General features: G+C 35.5%; 1 protein-coding gene across 5 annotated transcripts in view; it reads left to right on the top strand.

Annotated features, from left to right (window-relative positions):
• The window catches only part of SHOC2 (soc-2 suppressor of clear homolog (C. elegans)), an 89,408-nt gene that overhangs the window by 19,240 nt on the left and 51,529 nt on the right, over positions 1–18,639 (top strand). For 3 of the 5 annotated variants that reach the window (XM_008569187.1, XM_008569188.1, XM_008569186.1), the window contains exon 2: positions 16,781–17,724. In XM_008569187.1, coding sequence (XP_008567409.1) covers positions 17,022–17,724 — 703 coding nt within the window. In that variant the 5' untranslated portion in view covers positions 16,781–17,021. Of the gene's footprint in view, positions 1–14,227; positions 14,275–16,605; positions 17,725–18,639 lie in introns of those variants that run through there. The other 2 variants (XM_008569189.1, XM_008569185.1) reach the window with 2 other exon arrangements.

The raw sequence follows: 18,639 nt of genomic DNA, 5'->3' as shown, positions 1-18,639 counted from the left end.
GACATCCAGTTTCCCTCTCACTTATCTGAATTATTCTCTTTCTCCTAGACAAGAGAAAAATAGTTTTAAAATAATACTTAATACCAAGGAATAATCAGTGCTGGTTTTTAAGAATTGGTCCATGGGCCAAGAATGGAGTGTCAGATTCTTTTCTGAATTGAGCTGTATCATCACATCTTAGTGGTCAGTTATGGAAACATTTATCTAGTAGCCTACTATTCAGTGGACTTATTCATAACTTAATCTCTAGTTATGAATTTAAATTTATAAAGTATATTTTGTTTTACCATACTTTTCACAAAGATACCATTAAGTAGGAAATAATTGGACTCTACATTATGTGAAGTATACATTTAGACATAATATATTAATAATTTCTGTGGAGGTTTTATTATGTAGGTGTGATTGATTAAACCATTGGCCATTGGTGATTAAGTCAATCTTCAGCCCCTCTTACCTCCCCAGAGGATGGAGGGTGGGGCTGAAAGTTCCAGTCCTCTAGTCTTGCTGTGGTCTTTCTGAGACCACTCTCCATCCAGAACCTATCTAGGGGCTCTCCAAGAGTAATTAAAACAAAAGATACTCCTATCACCCAGGAAATTCCACAGTATTTAGGAGCTGTGTGCCAGGAACCAGAGGCAAAGACCAAATATATATTTATCACAATGTATGTTTCCACAAACAATATGTGTAAACATATATATTTAAAACATATTTTATGTTTTAAAACTTTATACAAATGGAACTAAAAAGGAAATATATAAGTTGCATAATGAGAAATAATAAATAATCCATCATTATGCAACTTACATATTTCTTTTTTTGTTGTTCACCAGTGTTTCTGAGATTTGTCCCTTATGAGTGTCGTTATAGATTTTACTGCTATGTACTGTGACCTTGCAACAGTGTTCCTTATGCAAGTTTGCAAAAGTTTTCATAACATAAATACCTAGAAGTAGAATTGATGGATTGTAGGGTGGATATGGGCATCTTCAAATTCACCACATTTTTGCTAAATTGCTCTCCAAAGTGATTTTGACAATTTATACTTTTACCGGCAGAGTGTGAGTTCTTAGGCTCCATCTTCTGCAACAACGGTTTGTATTATGAGACTTTTTCACTTGGTAACCTGATGGCAGTAATATCCCCTCATATCTTCCTAATTACTAGTGCAATTAAGTAACTTTGAAATATTTTTTATTGGCCATTTAAATAGTTTTCTTCTATGAACTGCATGCCCACTTTTTAGCACACATTATTTGTCTTTTAGCAATTTTCTGGGGTTCTTTATATATTCTGGAAATGAATCCTTTTTCAGAAATATGAGTTAAAAGGTCTATTTCTATTCTGTAGCATGTCCTTTTGTTTATGTATTATTTCTAATCTTTTTCTAAAAAATTGTAAAATGACTACAAATTTAAAAGTTGAGAGTTCAGTAAAATACCTTCCTCCCACATTAGTTGAGAGTAAATTGTCCACCTGATGCCCCAGCATTCCTGACTACTTTAGTGCAGCAGTTAGAGTACAGTCTTAAAAAATTGAGAGCCTCAGAGAGCTTATTTATATGGGTTATATTTATCCATATTTTCTATATTATAAATAAAAACTTGGAAATTGAAAAAATGTTAATTGATTTAAAATTAACAAACTCAGTACATGTTAACATAAATACAGTACTTTATGAAAATAGCTATTTTTCAAAACGTAGATTTGTTTCACATTTTAATAAATTTCTTTAGTGTCTTGCTTAAGGTTTTGGTATGTTGTGTTTCTATTTTAATTTGTTTCAAGGACTTTTAAAATTTCCTTTTAATTTCTTCATTGACCCATTGGTTGTTTAGGAGCATGTTGTTTAGTTTCTGTGTATTTATACAGTTTCTAAAGATTTTCTTGTTATCAATATCTGGTTTCATTCCATTGTGACCTAAAAAGATACTTGATATGATTTTGATTTTTAAAACATTTGTTGAGGCTTGATTTGTGGCCTAATGTGGACTATCCTGCAGAATGTTCCATGTGCTGACGAGAAGAATGTGTATTCTGCACCTGTTGTATGGAATGTTCTGTAGATATCCATTAAGTCCATTTGGTCTGTTATGCAGTTTCTTTTTACTTTTTATAATTTAAAATATTTTAACATTTACTTGTACATATTTGTGAGGTACAGTGTGTTGTTTCAATGCATATACTGCACAATGATTCACTTTGGATAGAGAGTATAGTTTTGTACCCATTAGTCTACCACTTTTTCTCCCCACATTCCCTGGCCTCTGTTAACCATTATTCTATTCTCTTCTATGAGGAACACTTTTTTTTAGATTCCACATATGAGTAATATCATGTGGTATTTGTCTTTTTGGCTTGTCTTCACTTAATAAGAATGGTATCCACTTCATCCATGTTGCTGCATATGATAGATATCATTTCTTTTTATAGCTATGTAGTATTCCATTGTGTATACATACTGTAGTTTTTTGGTCCATTCATCCATTAATGGACATTTAGGTTGATTCCATCTCTTGTCTATTGTGAATAGTGCTGCGATGAACATGGGAGTACAGGAGTCTTTTGGCTATATTGATTTCTTTTCCTTTGGGTATATACACAGTATTGGGAGAGCTGGGTCGTAAGGTAGATCTATTAGTTTTCTGAGGAACCTCCATAGTGTTTTCCACAGTGGCTATACCAATTTATATTCCCACTAACAATTTAGGAGAGTTCCTTTTTCTCCAAATCATTGCCAGCACTTGTTATTTTTTTGTCTTGTTGATAATAGCCATTCTAACTGGTGTGAAATGATATCTTATTGTAGTTTTAATTTGCATTTCCCTGATGATTAGTGATGTTGAGCACTTTTTCATGTACCTGTTGGCCATTTGTATGTATTCTTTTGAGAAATATCTGCTCAAGTCCTTTGCCCATTTTTAAAATAATTTATTTATATTTTTGCTGTCCAGTGGTTTAAATTCCTTATATATTCTGGATATTAGCCCCTTGTCTGATGTGTAGTTTACACACACTTTTTCCTGTTCTGTAGGTTGTCTCTTCACTTTCTTGACAGTATCTCTTGCTGTGCAAAAGCTTTTTAGTTTGATACAGTCCCAGTTATCTATTTTTGCTTTAAATGCCTGTGCCTTTGTAGTCTCACTCAAAAAAGTGCTGCCCACTCCCATTTCGTGTAGCATTTCCCTGGTGTATCCTTCTAGTAGTTTCATAGTTTTGGGTCTTAAATTTAGGTCTTTGATCCATTTTTGTTGCTGAACCCAAGTCCAGCTGCCTGATGCCAAACATAAACAAAATGCCTGAAAGTCAAATCTTGGTGAAAATGGAAGGCAGCTTTATTCAGGAATGCTGGTAACCTGAAGGAGATGTTAGGCTAACCCATCTCCCCGGTAAACCTGAAAGAGATGGCCAGACTAAAACCATCTCAAAGAGTCAGATTTATTAAGGCATTTTTTAAAGAGGGAGTTGAGGGAATGGGTTGCAAAGTCTCTGGCTGGCCTTGCTGGTGCCTGTGATCTGCTTCCAGACATCTGACCTTGATCACTTCTTGGAATTCTGCAAGCCTCAAAGAACTGTTAGTTATGCAAGGTTCTTATTAGCTTTCAACAGCTTTGTTTTTCTACTTAGCAAGCAAGATAAGAAAGTTAGGGAATGGAAAGGAGGAGGGAAAAAAAAAAAAAAAAAAACTGTCTTCTAAATTTTCCTCACGCCCAGGTGGTTTTAGGTCCCAGCATAGCTTCAGCCATGCTCAGTCCAACAAAGTTTGCTTTGTCAATAGTGCCTTCCATTTCTATGGAATGGGCCGAAGGCTCATCTTACTGCTTCCTGTTGAGTCAGGGCGAAGAAGGGGTTAATCTGGAATGGAACTTTTTGTCATGATGAAGTACACAGCTTTTAGTACCTGGCTGGAGTGGCAGAGGAAACAAAGGTATTTGTTTATCTATTAACAGTTGATTGACAACAGATAGCTTACTCATACTTAGCAAGCTAGACATTAATTGGTACATCAACAATTTTAAGAACTTACATGATTTTTTTGCTTAAGAACAGGATGTCTCATCCAGGTTGTGAGGCCCTCCTTCAAGGCTGTGAATACTTGTATGTCAATATGAAATGTTCAGGCAGAGTACTAGCAAATAATGAACAAAAGCTTGTATATATCACCATGAAGTTGTAGTAGCTACAAGTGCAAACTGATACAGATATGTTGTACTTATGATTCAAATACCAAGATCAATATGGGTGTCAGTGATTGTCAGAAATAGTTAATAATTCTTAAGGTTCTAAGTTAAAGTAGCCTTCCCTCTAGAATGTAGACATTACTTTTTACTTCCTGAAGTTTATATGTAAAATGGAATTAGGTTCTGGGTGCTCAAAATTATAAATAGATATTTTACCTAGTTATATGTCTGGTGAGCATTTGTAGGTCATGTGGTATGCAAGGATAGTTCTCATCTCCAGACCCTGCCCATTAAATGTCAGTTAGCATTTCACTAAACACTGAGACAGCTTAAAATGAACCTACAAAACTCCAAAATACTCTAGTTAAAAGTAGTTGGAGTGTACCCTTACATGTTTGACATGGACTGTTGGCAACGGTTTCCAAATTTGGCCCTGCATCAGAATCACCTGGAAAACTTTAATCATACAGATTACTGTTTCCTACCACAGATATTTATTTTGTTAGAATTCTTGGGTTAGGGCCTACGATTTCAAAGTTCCCCAAATGATTTTTGCTGAACATGTCTGAATATTTGAAAATTAACATTAGATCATTGTAACCCTTCTAACTAGTTTTTCTGCCTTGCATCTGAACCTCTGACCTTTTAAAGTCATTCTAAACAGTATCAGATTAATTTTAAAAAATATGCCTGTGATCGTGCCCTCTTCTCCTGGAATCCTTTATTGGCTCTTCATACTTACTCTTGGCAGCCCCTGAGAGTACTCTGAAACACTAAGGTTTAGAGAGTAGAGTTTGAAAATCATGTTGTCTGCAGGATAAAGTCCAAATTACTAGATGTGAATAACCAGCTTTACAAGATTTGACAACTTACCTTTCTAACCTTATCTTGGGGTCTGAATTCCAGCCATAGAAAAACTGTTTATGGTTTCTGGTGAGGGCACTTTTCTCATGCCATTTCTTGTTCTCAGAATGTCTGCCTACCCCCACAATATGAACTTGTAAGCTCCTATTCAATTTTCAGGATTCAGTTTCAGCATTGTCACACTCTTTCCAGCTCCTACCCCCAATCCCTATGCCATCATATTGTCTTTCTCATAGTTTTTAAATTTATCTGTTTCCTTCCCTTTGTAAGATATCTGAAAGCAATGATTTTTGTCTTTTATTTTATTTTTTTATTTTTTTATTATTTTTTTTTCCTTTTTGTCTTTTTTCGTGTCCGGCAACGGATCGCAACCCTCAGTGTCGTGCCCGTACCGGACCGGCAACGGTATCGCAACCCTCGGTGTTGCCCCCGCACCTCGCTCAGCCAGTGAGCGGGAACCAGTCTGTATGTGGGATCTGAACCCTCGGCGGGAGTGCCACCGCGCTCCCAAGCGGCACACTGCTACAGTGCACCACCGGGCCGGCCCTATCTTTTATTTTTAAAGCCCCAGATATAGTATCTGATGCTTAGTAAACATTTCATAAATGAGGGAATGGTTGGAAGGATGATGGTTTTTATGTTGATTATATAAATATGATTGATAGTTTATCAAGAAAAGGTGTATGAATTATTTATTTTTAAATGTTAAATTATACACTAGATAGCTTTTAATCCAAAACAAGATGTGACTGTTTTCCATCTTGGTGGCTCTGCAAGTGAACTATATTGGCTGAACATTGAGATAAATATTATTCGATACCATTACATGGGAGGTTAGTTTATACAGAGTCCATTGAGGAAATTTAACCAATTATAATTTCATAGGTCTACTTTGACATAATGAAAGTTTATTCTTTGTTAACACAGTAACAGATCTGATGGTCTGCTGCATGTCAGAGCCCTCTGTCAACGTGTGGTAGTTTGAGCATCTTGCTCTATTGGAAGGTAGAACTCTGTCTCTCCTACTGTCTCTTCCTTAAGTATTGAGTATATCTAGCTGTTATGGCTAATGGGAAGGAAGAGATTTTTTTTTGCCATATGCTGAATTTAAGTCCTCTTACTAATCTTTGAATTTGTGAGCAAAAGTGGGAAAAAGCCAGGATTTCCCCAAGTTCCGTCTACTGGTGATGGAAGATCCTTTCTTTTAAATTCAGTTTTATTTGTATTTATTTACATGGGGTACAGTGTGTTGTTTCAATACATGTATGTACTACACAATGATTCACTTAGGGTAGATAGCATAGTTTTGTTCCCATTAGTTCACCCCTAATCTTTCCCCTGACCCCTCCCAGCCTCTGGTAACCATTATTCTATTCTCTACTTTTTTTTTTCTTTTTAAACACACAAAGATTAACATCCTCATTGCAAAAAGAACTCTTAAAAATGAATTAGAAAAATCTAAGTGGAAATTTGGTGAAGAACCTGAACAGATAAGTCACGCACTGTAAAGAAACACATGTGGTTAATAAATACATTCTAAGATCTGGTTGTGGGCAGAGCTGGCCCAGCCCCCATCTCAGGATCCTGGGAGTTGGCTGGTTCCATTGCTAGCCTGAATGTGTGGCAGGGGCAGAGCTAAGGCCCACAGCTCCGTCTCTCAGGACCCCTGGGCACAGGGCTGTCTCCGTTGCTGGCCTGGATCAAGTATCATTTCTTTATAAATTTTATTGTGCTACTACTAATGTTTTACTAAAATTTTCTGACTTGTCAGAATAATTAGCTGATTTTTTCCTCATGATTTCTGTTTACAATGTACTTACGGTTAATCAATTAAGAAAGTATCAGTTGAATGTTGGCATTGTCTACAAAAGAGAGGGAAAAATTATCTTTAGCATAAAAATAGGATATTGAGAGAGAGGGGTGGAGGAGAGGTGTTTAAACAGGTGATACTAGTGTGGAGAAGGAATGTGCCAAAAATGGAATGAATAAAATTGAAGATACTTTTAACATGTATATCCCTAAAATATTGAGAGAAATGCTCTGGGGTAATGGAGAGAAAGGATGCCCTGGTGTGATATAGATTAAAATATCAGGCTTGATTTGTACTCTAACAGATGGTTATAATAGTGCTTTAAGAAGGAAGTTTGCCTGTTAAAACAGTGGTTTTAGAAATTGGGGAGAGTGTAGCAAAAGGTTGCAATAAGAGGGCTGAGCCCGTGGCGTACTCGGGAGAGTGTGGCGCTGTGAGTGCAACAGTGATCCCGCCGCGGGTTCGGATCCTATATAGGGATGACCGCTGGTGCGCGTTTGCGGCCGGTCACAAAAAAAAAAAAAAAAAAAGTTGCAGTAAGAATAAGAGGTATATCAACATAACTTTGATAGAGTTTGACTTTTTCTCTCTTAAAAAGAGGACAAGCACTTTTAAAAGTGGGGATAATATTCTTTAATGTTTCTGTTTGGTGTAAAATATAGGTTTTTGTTACTTTATGTTGCTAACATACTTCAAAGATGGTAATACCATCTAACCATAGTGTGACTGTATATAGTTCGGTAGATAACATGCAGTCCTTTCAACACTGGGTTCCAAGTTTAATTGTGCAGTGGTTAACCACAATTTCTGGGACATGCTACCATTGAAGATTTTGCCTGTGAGTTGCAGCAACTCTACTTGAAATAACCAATTCTTTGGGAGTATACTCTACTTTCCTCAGTAAATGTGACAATATATGTAAAGTGCTTTGCAATTTTTTGGCACACAGTTTAGGTATTTGAAAAATATTTGCTGCTGATGGACTAAAAGATTATTGTTGCCATGAGTTCACAAGGAAGGAGTGAGGAATGGGTAAGTGGAGCACAGGGGATTTTGGGGGCAGGGTAACTATTCTATATGATACTGTAATATTAGATACATGCCATTTTTCAAAACGTTTAGAATGTACAACATGAAGTAAAAGTCCTTTTGTTAACTGAAGACTGATCTTTCTCCCTTATACACAATCCTGAAGCATCAGGTTCCATTTTGTTCCTTTATCCCACAGTGTTCTTGCATATCTTAGTCTTTACGTGTTATTTGCTCATCATGGAATGCTCTTGTTTATTTTTTCTACATGACTAAGAACTTTGAAGGCAGGAAGTAGGTCATTTATTTATTTAGCACCTAGCATGATGCCTGGTGCATAGGATGAGTTCAGTAAATATTTCTTAAATGCATGAATGAATTATAGTGTTTCTGTGGCTTTAAGTCTCCTTTGCACTGCTATTTAGGAACTGTCTATATATGTTTTGTTAATGTTCATCTTCCATACATATCCCATTTTTAAAAATGCCCAAGTAAATAAAATGTTCGTGTATTGCTTTTTTTCTGTTAACATATTACCAGGACCATGTTACAGAATAGTGTGTAGTTGATTTCTGGGTTTTCTATTTTGTTCCATTGGTCTTTGTGTCTCTTCCTCTGCCAACAGTGTCTTGCTTTGATTACTGGGTAGTGTGGTCTTCCAACTTTTTAAAAAATTTTTTATTTTAACATCTACTTGTACAAATTTGTGGGTTACCATGTGCATATAATGCACAATGATTCACTTAGGGTAGATAGCATAGTATGGTACCCATTAGACCACCACTTCTCCTCTTCCCCACCCTTCCTCCCCTCCAGTCTCTGGTACTTTGATAATAACATATCTGTTCTAGCTTACCTTTGATTAGTGATTGCATGGTATACCTTTTTGTATCCTTTTACTTTTAACTTGCTATGTTATTATATTTGAATTGAGTTTCTTGTAGACAGTATATAGTTGGGTCATATTTTTTTAAACTCACTTTGGCACTCTCTACCTTTTAACTGGTGTGTTCGGACCATTTACACTTAATGTAATTATTGCTGTGTTTGGATTTAAGCATGCCAATTTATTATTTTCTGTTTATTCACTCTATTATTTTGTTTCTCCTTTCTTCTTCCCTGCCTTACTATGGGTTACTTGAACGTTTTTAAAGATTTTGTTTTAATTTACCTGTAGTGTTTTTTAAGTACCTCTTTGTATAGTTTGCTGTAAGAATTATGATATCTATTCTTAAGTCATCAAAGTCTACAAGTATTAACATTTACCACTTCAGGTAGAACGTAAGTATTTTAAAATCATTTAGGTCCTTTTATTTTCACTTCTTTACCTCTACATACATTGAACATACATTACCTCTACATACATTGACAACCACCTTAGAGTTATAACTTTTGCTTTCAACAGTCAAACGTAATTTAAAAACTGGAGAGAAGAATTGCTAGTTGTGTTTATTCATGTTTTTAGCCTTTCCATTGGTCTTTCTTTATTACTGATGTTCTGAATTTGTCTCTGCTTTCTTGTCTGAAGAACTTCCTTTGACAGTTCTTATAGAGCAGATCCGTTGGCATCAGATTCTCTTTGTTTTTTCATTTGAGAATGTCTTTATTTCACCTTCATTCCTGAAGGAAGTTTATGCTGGATAAATAATTCTTAGTTGACAATTCTTTTCTTTCAACACTTGAAAGATGTTTCTCACTTCCTTCTGGCATGTATGCTTTCTGATGAGAAATTCACTGTCATTCAAATCATTGTTCTCCTATAGGTTTGTATTGTTCTCTGGCTGCTGTCAGGATTTTCTTTAACTTTAGCTTTCAGAAATTTCATTGTGTCTGGGCATGAATTTCGTTGAGTTTTTTTTGTTCAGGGTTTGCTTCAGCTGTTTAGCTCTATAGGTTTATGCTTTTTACAAATGTCAGAACTTTTCAGCCATTGTCTCTTCAAATAGTTTTTCAGCCCCATGTTTTTCTCTCTTTTTTGGGACTCCTAAGAAACAAATGTTAAATATTTTGTTTCTCACAGCTCTCTGAGGCTTTGTTGAGTTTTTAAAATCTACTTTCTTTTTTCTTTTTGTTATTGCTCTGTACTTTCCTTCTCTTCTTTTTTATTTTAACAAAATTGTATGTATTTGTGGGGTACAGTGTATTGTTTCAATACATGCATATACTGCACAATGATTCATTTAGGGTATGTAACATACTTTCATACCTGTTAGTCTAGCACTTCTCCTCCTCCCACTCACTCCCTTTCTGGTCTCTGGTAACCATAGTTCTACTCTCTACTTCTATGAAACCACATTTTTTCTTTTCTTTCCTTTTTTTTAATTCCACAGATGAATGATATCATGTGGTATTTGTCTTTCTGTGTCTACTTACTTCACTTAACATGGTTTCCAGTTCCATCCATGTTGCTGCAAATGATAGGATATTATTTTTTTTAATAGATGAATAGTCTTCCTGTGTATGTATACCACAGTCATTTTTATTGATTCATCCGTTGATGGGATTTTAGGTTGATTCTATGTCTTGGCTATTGTGAATAGTACTGTGATGAACATGGGAGTTCAGGTGTCTTTTAGATATATCAATTTCATTTCCTTTCGGTATTTACCCAGTAGTAGGATAGATGGATCATAGGATAGATGTATTTTTAGTTCTCTGAGGAACCTCCACACTGCTTTCCACAATGTCTGTACCAATTTACACTCCCACCAACAATGTAGGAGAATTCCCTTTTCTCCTCATTCTTGCTGGCATTTGTTATTTTCTGTCTTGCTGATAATAGCCACATTAACTGGAGATAGGTGATATCTCATTGTGGTTTTAGTTTGCATTTCCCTATTAAAATATATTTTCTTTGTGTTGTTCAGATTGGATGATTTCTACTGATCTTCAAGTTCACTGAATCTTGCTTCTATACTCTCCATTCTTTTATTGAGCTCACACAATGAGTTTTTAAGATTTCATCTATCATATTTTTCAGTTGTAAAATTTTCAGTTGTTGTCTTTATATCTTTTCTTTCCTGAGACTTTCTACTAATCCGTTTGTTTCAAGAGTGTACATAATTGTATGTTGGAGTTTTTAAATTTTTTTATTTTTGAGAGCTGCTTTAAAATCCTTGCCAGGTAAGTCCAACATCTGTGTTATCTCAGTGTTGGTGTCTGTTGATTGTCTTTTCTCATTAGAGTTGGTATTTTCTTAGTTTTGGTATGAAGAGTAATTTTAGATTGTTTCATGGACATTTTGTGACTTTTGTGAAACACTCATTTCTAGTTACATATTCTATTTTAGCAGACAACAAACCTGTTTGGTTCAGAACACATGTCCTGACCCATTTTTTGGCCTTCGGTTTCCATTTTGTTTTCAAAACTTTTTCAGTGATATTCTGGTCTGCCATGCTTATATGCCACCCCAAAGTCAATCTAAAACATGGGTGGGTATTCCACACTATAGTTCAGTTCTCAAAGCATCCCATTTTTTGGCCTTCGGTTTCCATTTTGTTTTCAAAACTTTTTCAGTGATATTCTGGTCTACCATGCTTATATGCCACCCCAAAGTCAATCTAAAACATGGGTGGGTATTCCACACTATAGTTCAGTTCTCAAAGCATTTTTTTTTTTAATCATTTTTTTTCCCGGTTGCTTTTATGCATGAGCTACAAAGGGTGTGCCTGGGAATACACAAATTGGAATAATTCCTTTCTCCAGCTCCCTCCCTCTCCATAATCCTCTCTTTCCCTTTAGTTGGGAGAGGGTGGTATGTTGTATCTTTGCTTACATTTGCTTAGCGCAGGATAGGGGATGATCAACAGGACTTTCTCCATCTCATAGTACAGCTTTTGCACCAGTTGGAAGGGAGAGGTTTACCACTTCTTAGCTGACATTTGCTCAGTGCAGCATGAGCATGGTCCACAGTCTCCTCCACTACAGTGCTAATGTGAAGGGAGATGTGTGCTGCTTTTGTTCAAGTTAGTGCAAATCTGGGATGGTTGGCAGAGTTTCACTGCACAGTCTTTGTGGCCTCAACGCTAGTTGGGGTGGTAGAGGGGTATGGCTTCTTTTGTGGTGTTCAAGTAGATTCATAAAGCTATAGCGAAAAGGGTGCTATTGAATCTCAAGGTCCCTAGTCAGTCTACCTTCTTTTCTCTACCTTTCAGAGTCTTTTTCTAGTTCCTTTATAAATTTTGTCCATGAATTTAGGTTGTACTGTAATTAGTTGGAAGAACAGGGTTTAATGGGCTCGTTCCATCTTGTCTGGAATCTGAAGTTCTGTTCATTGTAACTCAAGATCTAATATTGTAAAGCTTTCACATCTGCATTTCAGATAAGACTAAGGAATATATTTAGTGTATATGGCCTATTGGTGTGTGTGGTTTTTTTTAAGTAAATAGTTATTACATGTGATGATTATCATTATAGTCTTATACCAACAATAGATTTTAATAGGCTAGTGCTTTTTCCCTTCCATCTTCCCTTCAAATTGTAGGAAGTTTCTTTTGGAAATAGCTAAATGTAATGTGAGTATATTACAAGAGGAAGGAAAAAAATATTTTTACTTCTTGTGTTTAATTAATATAAAAATATAGTTCCTGAAAGGAATGATTTAAAACCTGAACAGTGACTTAGGATAGGGGTTGGCGAACTGTGGCCTCATGGCCAAATACAGTTTGAAGTTTGCTTTGGTAAAGTTTTACTGAAACACAGATACTCCTATTTATTTATGTATTGTCTTATGGCTGCTTTTATGCTAAAATAACAAAGTCGAGTATCTGCAACAGAGACCAATCTGGCCCATAAAACTGAAGTATTTAATCTCTGACCTTTACAGGAAGAATTTGCAGAGCTCTGATTTAGAAAGTATTGGAAGCCTAAGTTAATTGTAATCAACATCTTCATACAATCATAGTTTGGATGTGTATCTTCGAAATCTAGCATGGGATAGGGGACAGAATATATATGGGCTTTAGAATTAGGCAGAGCTGATTTTGAATTTTTCTACAGTCACTTACTAGGTATCTGACTTTACTTCCTCAATTTTCTCATCTGTAAATTGGGAATAAAGGAACTCTTCTATTTAGGAATTTGAAATTAAGAGTTTTCATAATTTGGAACACAGCTATGTGCCAGAGAAAAAGTGCATCAACTCAGTCCTCCACCAACAAATTGCATTGGTAGTTTCTTGTTTAGTGTCATTTTGGACTAAAGGTAAAATGCACTGTATATTCTATTACATAAGTGGGTGCAAGATTCAAATTTTGTGCAAATGAAGCTGTCCCCCAAACATTGTAGAATTAAAGTGACTTTAAAAAAACCTGACTATTGAATAAAAAGCTCATTTCCAAGAAACATGAATGATTACTCTTAATACATTTTCTCATCTAAAATGTTTGGCAGTGTCACCTGATTCAGGTCTGGATTAGACCCAGAATTTAATTTTGTGCTGTCAAGTCATTCGTTAGTTCTCCTGGACAAAATATATTTTTATTGGATGTGAAAAATTTTTAGTCAACTAGTCAAGACTGGTTAGTTAATTCCTTTTAGTAAAGCATAGCGATAATGTCAAGTTCCAAAATTCTGTTCTCTGACTAGTTATATTTTTATGTACTGTGACTGAACTATATACCAGCAAATCTCATTAAGTATAAGAGCTGCAGGATGAATATATGTGTCACTTAGTTCAAATCCATTAACAGTGCAGTAAAATCATTAAACAGTTCAAATATTGGTAGTCTGAACATCAAATATAGCAGACGATATCTATAGATTATAGAAGTCCCTTTAGGCTGCAGTGGAAACTTTAAGATATTAGTAACTTGTTTTTTCATTAATACAATTCCTTTTCTGACCCACCCTTTCCTTTAACCTTCTTTTATTTTAGAATTATATTTGAGAAATATAATATTAAATATACTAGTGTTCCTATCTTAAAGTTGGTCAGATCAAGTGTTTGCCAAACTTGCTAAACATTTGCTGAGGCATTTGTTATTTTTTTTTTTTTTTAAAAAGTTTTCACACACCCCTTCTCCCTAAAGATTCTGATTTAGTGGTTTGGGATGAAGCCTGGATATTTGTATTTTTAAACAGATATACTAGGTTGCGGAGGGTTGTTTTTTGTTTTTTCGTTTGTTTTGTTTTTATCATTTGCGAAACAAAATAGGAAATAAGGAATTCCCTCTTTCAAAATGCTTATTGTGTGTTGAAAGTGTTATTTTTAACTTTCAAAAATGTTTAAAATCTAATTGTGTTTTAATTATTTAAAATCTAATTTTAAATCTAATTTAAAATAAGCTGAAACTTTAAAGTTTTCCTTTTTTTTCTTTCCCAGTTTCCTTACTCTTTAGGAGGATGGATTTGTTCTGTGATACCTAAGATCTATGTTTTTTATACCCTGTAAGTCTCACTTGATCCTTACCATAGGAAGAGTCCTTCTAAACTTAGTATATACACATCTTGCTAAATAGAAATTTGATTGCAGAAATTTGGTATAATGACATTTCTTAAATACAAGCTGATAAGCAATGCCTGTATCCCTTCAGTTGTGTGTATTTTCCATCATTCACTCTTGTATGGTTTTAGTAAACGTGCTTTCATATTGGCTTATCAGCATTACTTTCTGGATCAGTTTCTCTGAAGTTTTTTGTAGTCGCTGTCCGTTCTACCTCAAAATAATTGTTTTCTTGAAGGGGTGATGAATAATGGGGACATAGAGCTTTCTAATGTGCTAGCAAATATTTATTTAATTGTAGAATCTTATGTACCAATAAAGCTCATACTCTGCAGTTTTTTTTTTTTTGTCTTTTGTCTTTTTCCGTGTCCGGCAACGGATCGCAACCCTCGGTGTTGCTCCCGCGCCTCGCTCAGCCAGTGAGCGGGAACCGGTCTGTATGTGGGATCCGAACCCTCGGGCGGGAGCGCCGCCGCGCTTCCCAAGCAGCGCACTTATCCAGTGCGCCACCGGGCCGGCCCCTGCAGTTTTGAATTTACAGATCATCCCTCCTTTACCCAGCTGCTGTTGTCCCTGCACATCTGACCCTTTGCTTCAGCAAAATCCTACCTTTTCACCATCCTGTGCTAAGCCAAGCTCATTCCCTATTCTGGGCCAAACTTTCCATTTCGTGACGCTCATCTATAATGCTTTGCCACCTCTTCTCTACTTGCTTAAACGCTACTCATTAATCAAAGGCTAGTTAGCCTAAGTCCTTCCTGTACCTGACTCTTCTCAATCATTTTCACTGATGTTGATTTTTCTCTCAGAAGTACTCTAGCATATGTCACTCATCTGAGGATTTATTAATATACTATCTTGTCAGTTACTTAGTTGTCATGTGTAAGTGTTTTGGCTGACTAGTTAAACTGTAAACTTGTATTGGGTGGGGCTCACATCCTATAAAAAATTCTTAACACAGTCCTGTGCACTTAGACTATCAAATCCTTGTGGTGGTTTGATAAAATTTTAATAACTTTTTTAACCTCTTAAAGCTAATCAAGTAAAATGTTATCACTTTGTCTTTAATCTTTAATCTCTAGTACTAAATAGCTATCAGTTATTTTTATAGAATTAACAATGGAGTCACAAAATAATTATTAATTTTAAATTTCAAAATGTTTAGGGAGTACTGATTCCTTCCACAAAGATTTTACTCATCTTTTCAGCCTTTGTGGATCTTTTTGGTCAGTCATTACACCAGTGAACTTTTTCTACTTTTAAGAACCCTGTGGGCCGGCCCGGTGGCGCACTGCTACAGTGCGCCGCTTGGGAGCGTGGCGGCACTCCCGCCGAAGGTTCGGATCCCATATACAGACCGGCCGCTCACTGGCTGAGCAAGGTGCGGGCGCAACGCCAAGGGTTGCAATCCCGTTGCCGGTCCCGGTCCGGTACGGGCGCGACACTGAGGGTTGCGATCCGTTGCCGGTTACGAAAAAAGACCAAAAAAAGGAAAAAAAAAAAAAAAAAAAAAAAGAACCCTGTGCCATTGGTCTTTCTCACTTTTCCAGTCCCTAGAACGTAGACATTATTGGAGATTGCTATTTGTTACTGTTTCTCAAAGGTGGTCCCCAGATCTATCTGCATTAGAATCAGCTAAGAATGCTTATTGAAGTACAGGTTCTTAATGCCCTTTTCCCCTGAACTATTTGTTGTTTTTCATACATATTTCATTTTGTTCTTTTGCCAGACTGCTCTCCTTTCGATCATCATCACCTTTGAAATCCTTTTTATTTTTTAAAGCTATCTGGCGATTAGTAGTACATAGAGCAGTTTTACTATAGTGGTTAGGGACATAGGCTGTGGATACATACTACCTAATTTGGAATCTTGGCTCTGTCACTTTTTCAAGATTACAAAGTTACTTAAAAATATTTCTGTGCTTAGGTGTCTCTGTATAAAATGGGGAAAACAATTTACGTCATAGGGTTATATATATTAAATGAATTAGTATTTGTAAACTTAGAATAGTACGTGTACTTACAGAGCACTTAATAAACCTTAGCTGCTGCTGTGATTTCTCCCACTTTTTAGCTCTTATAAAGTTGTGTACTATAGTAATTTGTATTCTTTTCTCACCTCTTCCTATTAGATTGCAATTTTCCTTTTTTTTTTTTTTTTTTAAAAGATGACCGGTAAGGGGATCTTAACCCTTGACTTGGTGTTGTCAGCACCACGCTCTCCCAAGTGAGCCATGGGCCAGCCCCCAGATTTGCAACTTTCTTGAAGGCAGATCCTGCCTTATGAATTTTTGTAGTTGTCAAAGGATTTTACATAAATAAAGGGTGTTTAATAAATATTTACTGTATTGAATCATAGGAAAATGGCAAACTGCAATGAGATTGTTTTTCAGAGTCTATTTAATGTGAATTATAATCAAAACTAATTTAATCTCTCTGTATTATATTTCAGGAATTCTAATGAGTTACTGGTTGACCAGCAACGTTTTACCAGCTGGAATGAGTTATCAGAAATGGGCATAGTACTTTTAGATCCAACATGTAACAGATGGTTTTTACTCCATGCTGATTACTTCTTCAAGCCAACACCTTTTTGATTGCGTAGGATCTTTGTCTATTCATCCTTGAATTCCTGTTACTGGCAAATAGAATTAAAAGGAGTTCATGTAGTTTTTGTCCAAGTTTGTGTCACCATGAGTAGTAGTTTAGGAAAAGAAAAAGACTCTAAAGAAAAAGATCCCAAAGTACCATCAGCCAAGGAAAGGGAAAAGGAGGCAAAAGCCTCCGGAGGTTTTGGGAAAGAGAGCAAAGAAAAAGAATCTAAGACCAAAGGGAAAGATGCCAAAGATGGAAAGAAGGACTCTAGTGCTGTCCAACCAGGTGTGGCTTTTTCAGTTGACAATACGATCAAACGGCCAAATCCAGCACCTGGGACTAGAAAAAAATCCAGCAATGCAGAGGTGATTAAAGAGCTCAACAAATGCCGGGAAGAGAATTCAATGCGTTTGGACTTATCCAAGAGGTCTATACACATATTGCCATCATCAATCAAAGAGTTGACTCAATTAACAGAACTTTATTTATACAGTAACAAATTGCAGTCCCTCCCAGCAGAGGTGGGCTGTCTAATAAATCTCATGACACTGGCTCTAAGTGAAAATTCACTTACCAGTTTGCCTGACTCTCTTGATAACTTGAAGAAGCTGCGGATGCTTGATTTACGGCATAATAAACTGAGAGAAATCCCTTCAGTGGTGTACAGGCTAGATTCTCTCACCACCCTATACCTTCGCTTTAATCGTATAACTACTGTGGAAAAGGACATCAAAAACCTGTCAAAACTCAGCATGCTTAGCATTCGAGAGAACAAAATCAAACAACTACCTGCTGAAATTGGTAAGTCCTTGGATTATTATTTGTAATATATGTTACCCTAAATTATTTTGTTGAGTGCTTTTCCATGTTAGAAAATACCTGATACTTGCCTGAAAATAGCTTGTTTCTAATTCTGTGTTCTCTACAGTTTACCTTAACTGTTCAGTTTGTAGCAATATTGATAGTACATGGCTTGAGATTATTTTATAGACTTAAGTAAGAAAATTCTTGTAATTATGCCTTTTTCACACAAATCTAATCTTTCTTAATTTTCATTGGAGAAAAAGTGAATTTGAAGAAAAAGAAAATATGTTTGCCTAATTTTTAAGTTATTGCCACCTATTTTTAGTATCTATATAATAATTAGATATATTAGGGCTATATTTTCCCATTTTCTGACTTTCCTATCTTTATCTAAAAAACGTTTGTTTAAATTCACATCACTTTCTACCTAATTTACCAAAAAAGGTTGACATATCAGAACCTTGTGAATGAGCAATGATATAAGAAAATAGAAAATTTTTTTTTTTCATTTTGAAAGTACTTATATGTTTATTAAAAGTAATGTAAGAATACGGAAAGGTAGAAGTCATCACCTATAGTAAATGCAACTGTTAGCGTTTTGGGTAGATTTCATTCCAGTCTTGTATATAAATCTAAATTGTACTGCAACGAAGACAATGTTTTTAAAAGAATGGTAATAGGAGAAAAAATAAAAATTATAGTTGTGTGAACAAGTCAGTAAAAAGAAATTAGTTGTCCCGATATTTTTAATTAGGGGAAAAAAATTTGAAACATTTGGAATATAGTAATCCATTGACATCAATTTTGAGAAATTGATAAGGGAACTCTTTGTGAACCTTTGTGAATCCTTTTTATAAGATTTTTTAAAATCATAGAATGTTGATTATGAAACTTTGAGGGAAGTTTTTGTAT

The sequence above is a fragment of the Galeopterus variegatus genome, unplaced genomic scaffold, assembly GCF_000696425.1.
Source record: "Galeopterus variegatus unplaced genomic scaffold, G_variegatus-3.0.2 Scaffold474, whole genome shotgun sequence".
Classification (NCBI taxonomy): Eukaryota; Metazoa; Chordata; class Mammalia; order Dermoptera; family Cynocephalidae; genus Galeopterus; species Galeopterus variegatus.
The sequence above is the reverse complement of the archived record's forward strand: the minus strand, read 5'-3'. Positions and strand labels throughout refer to the sequence as shown.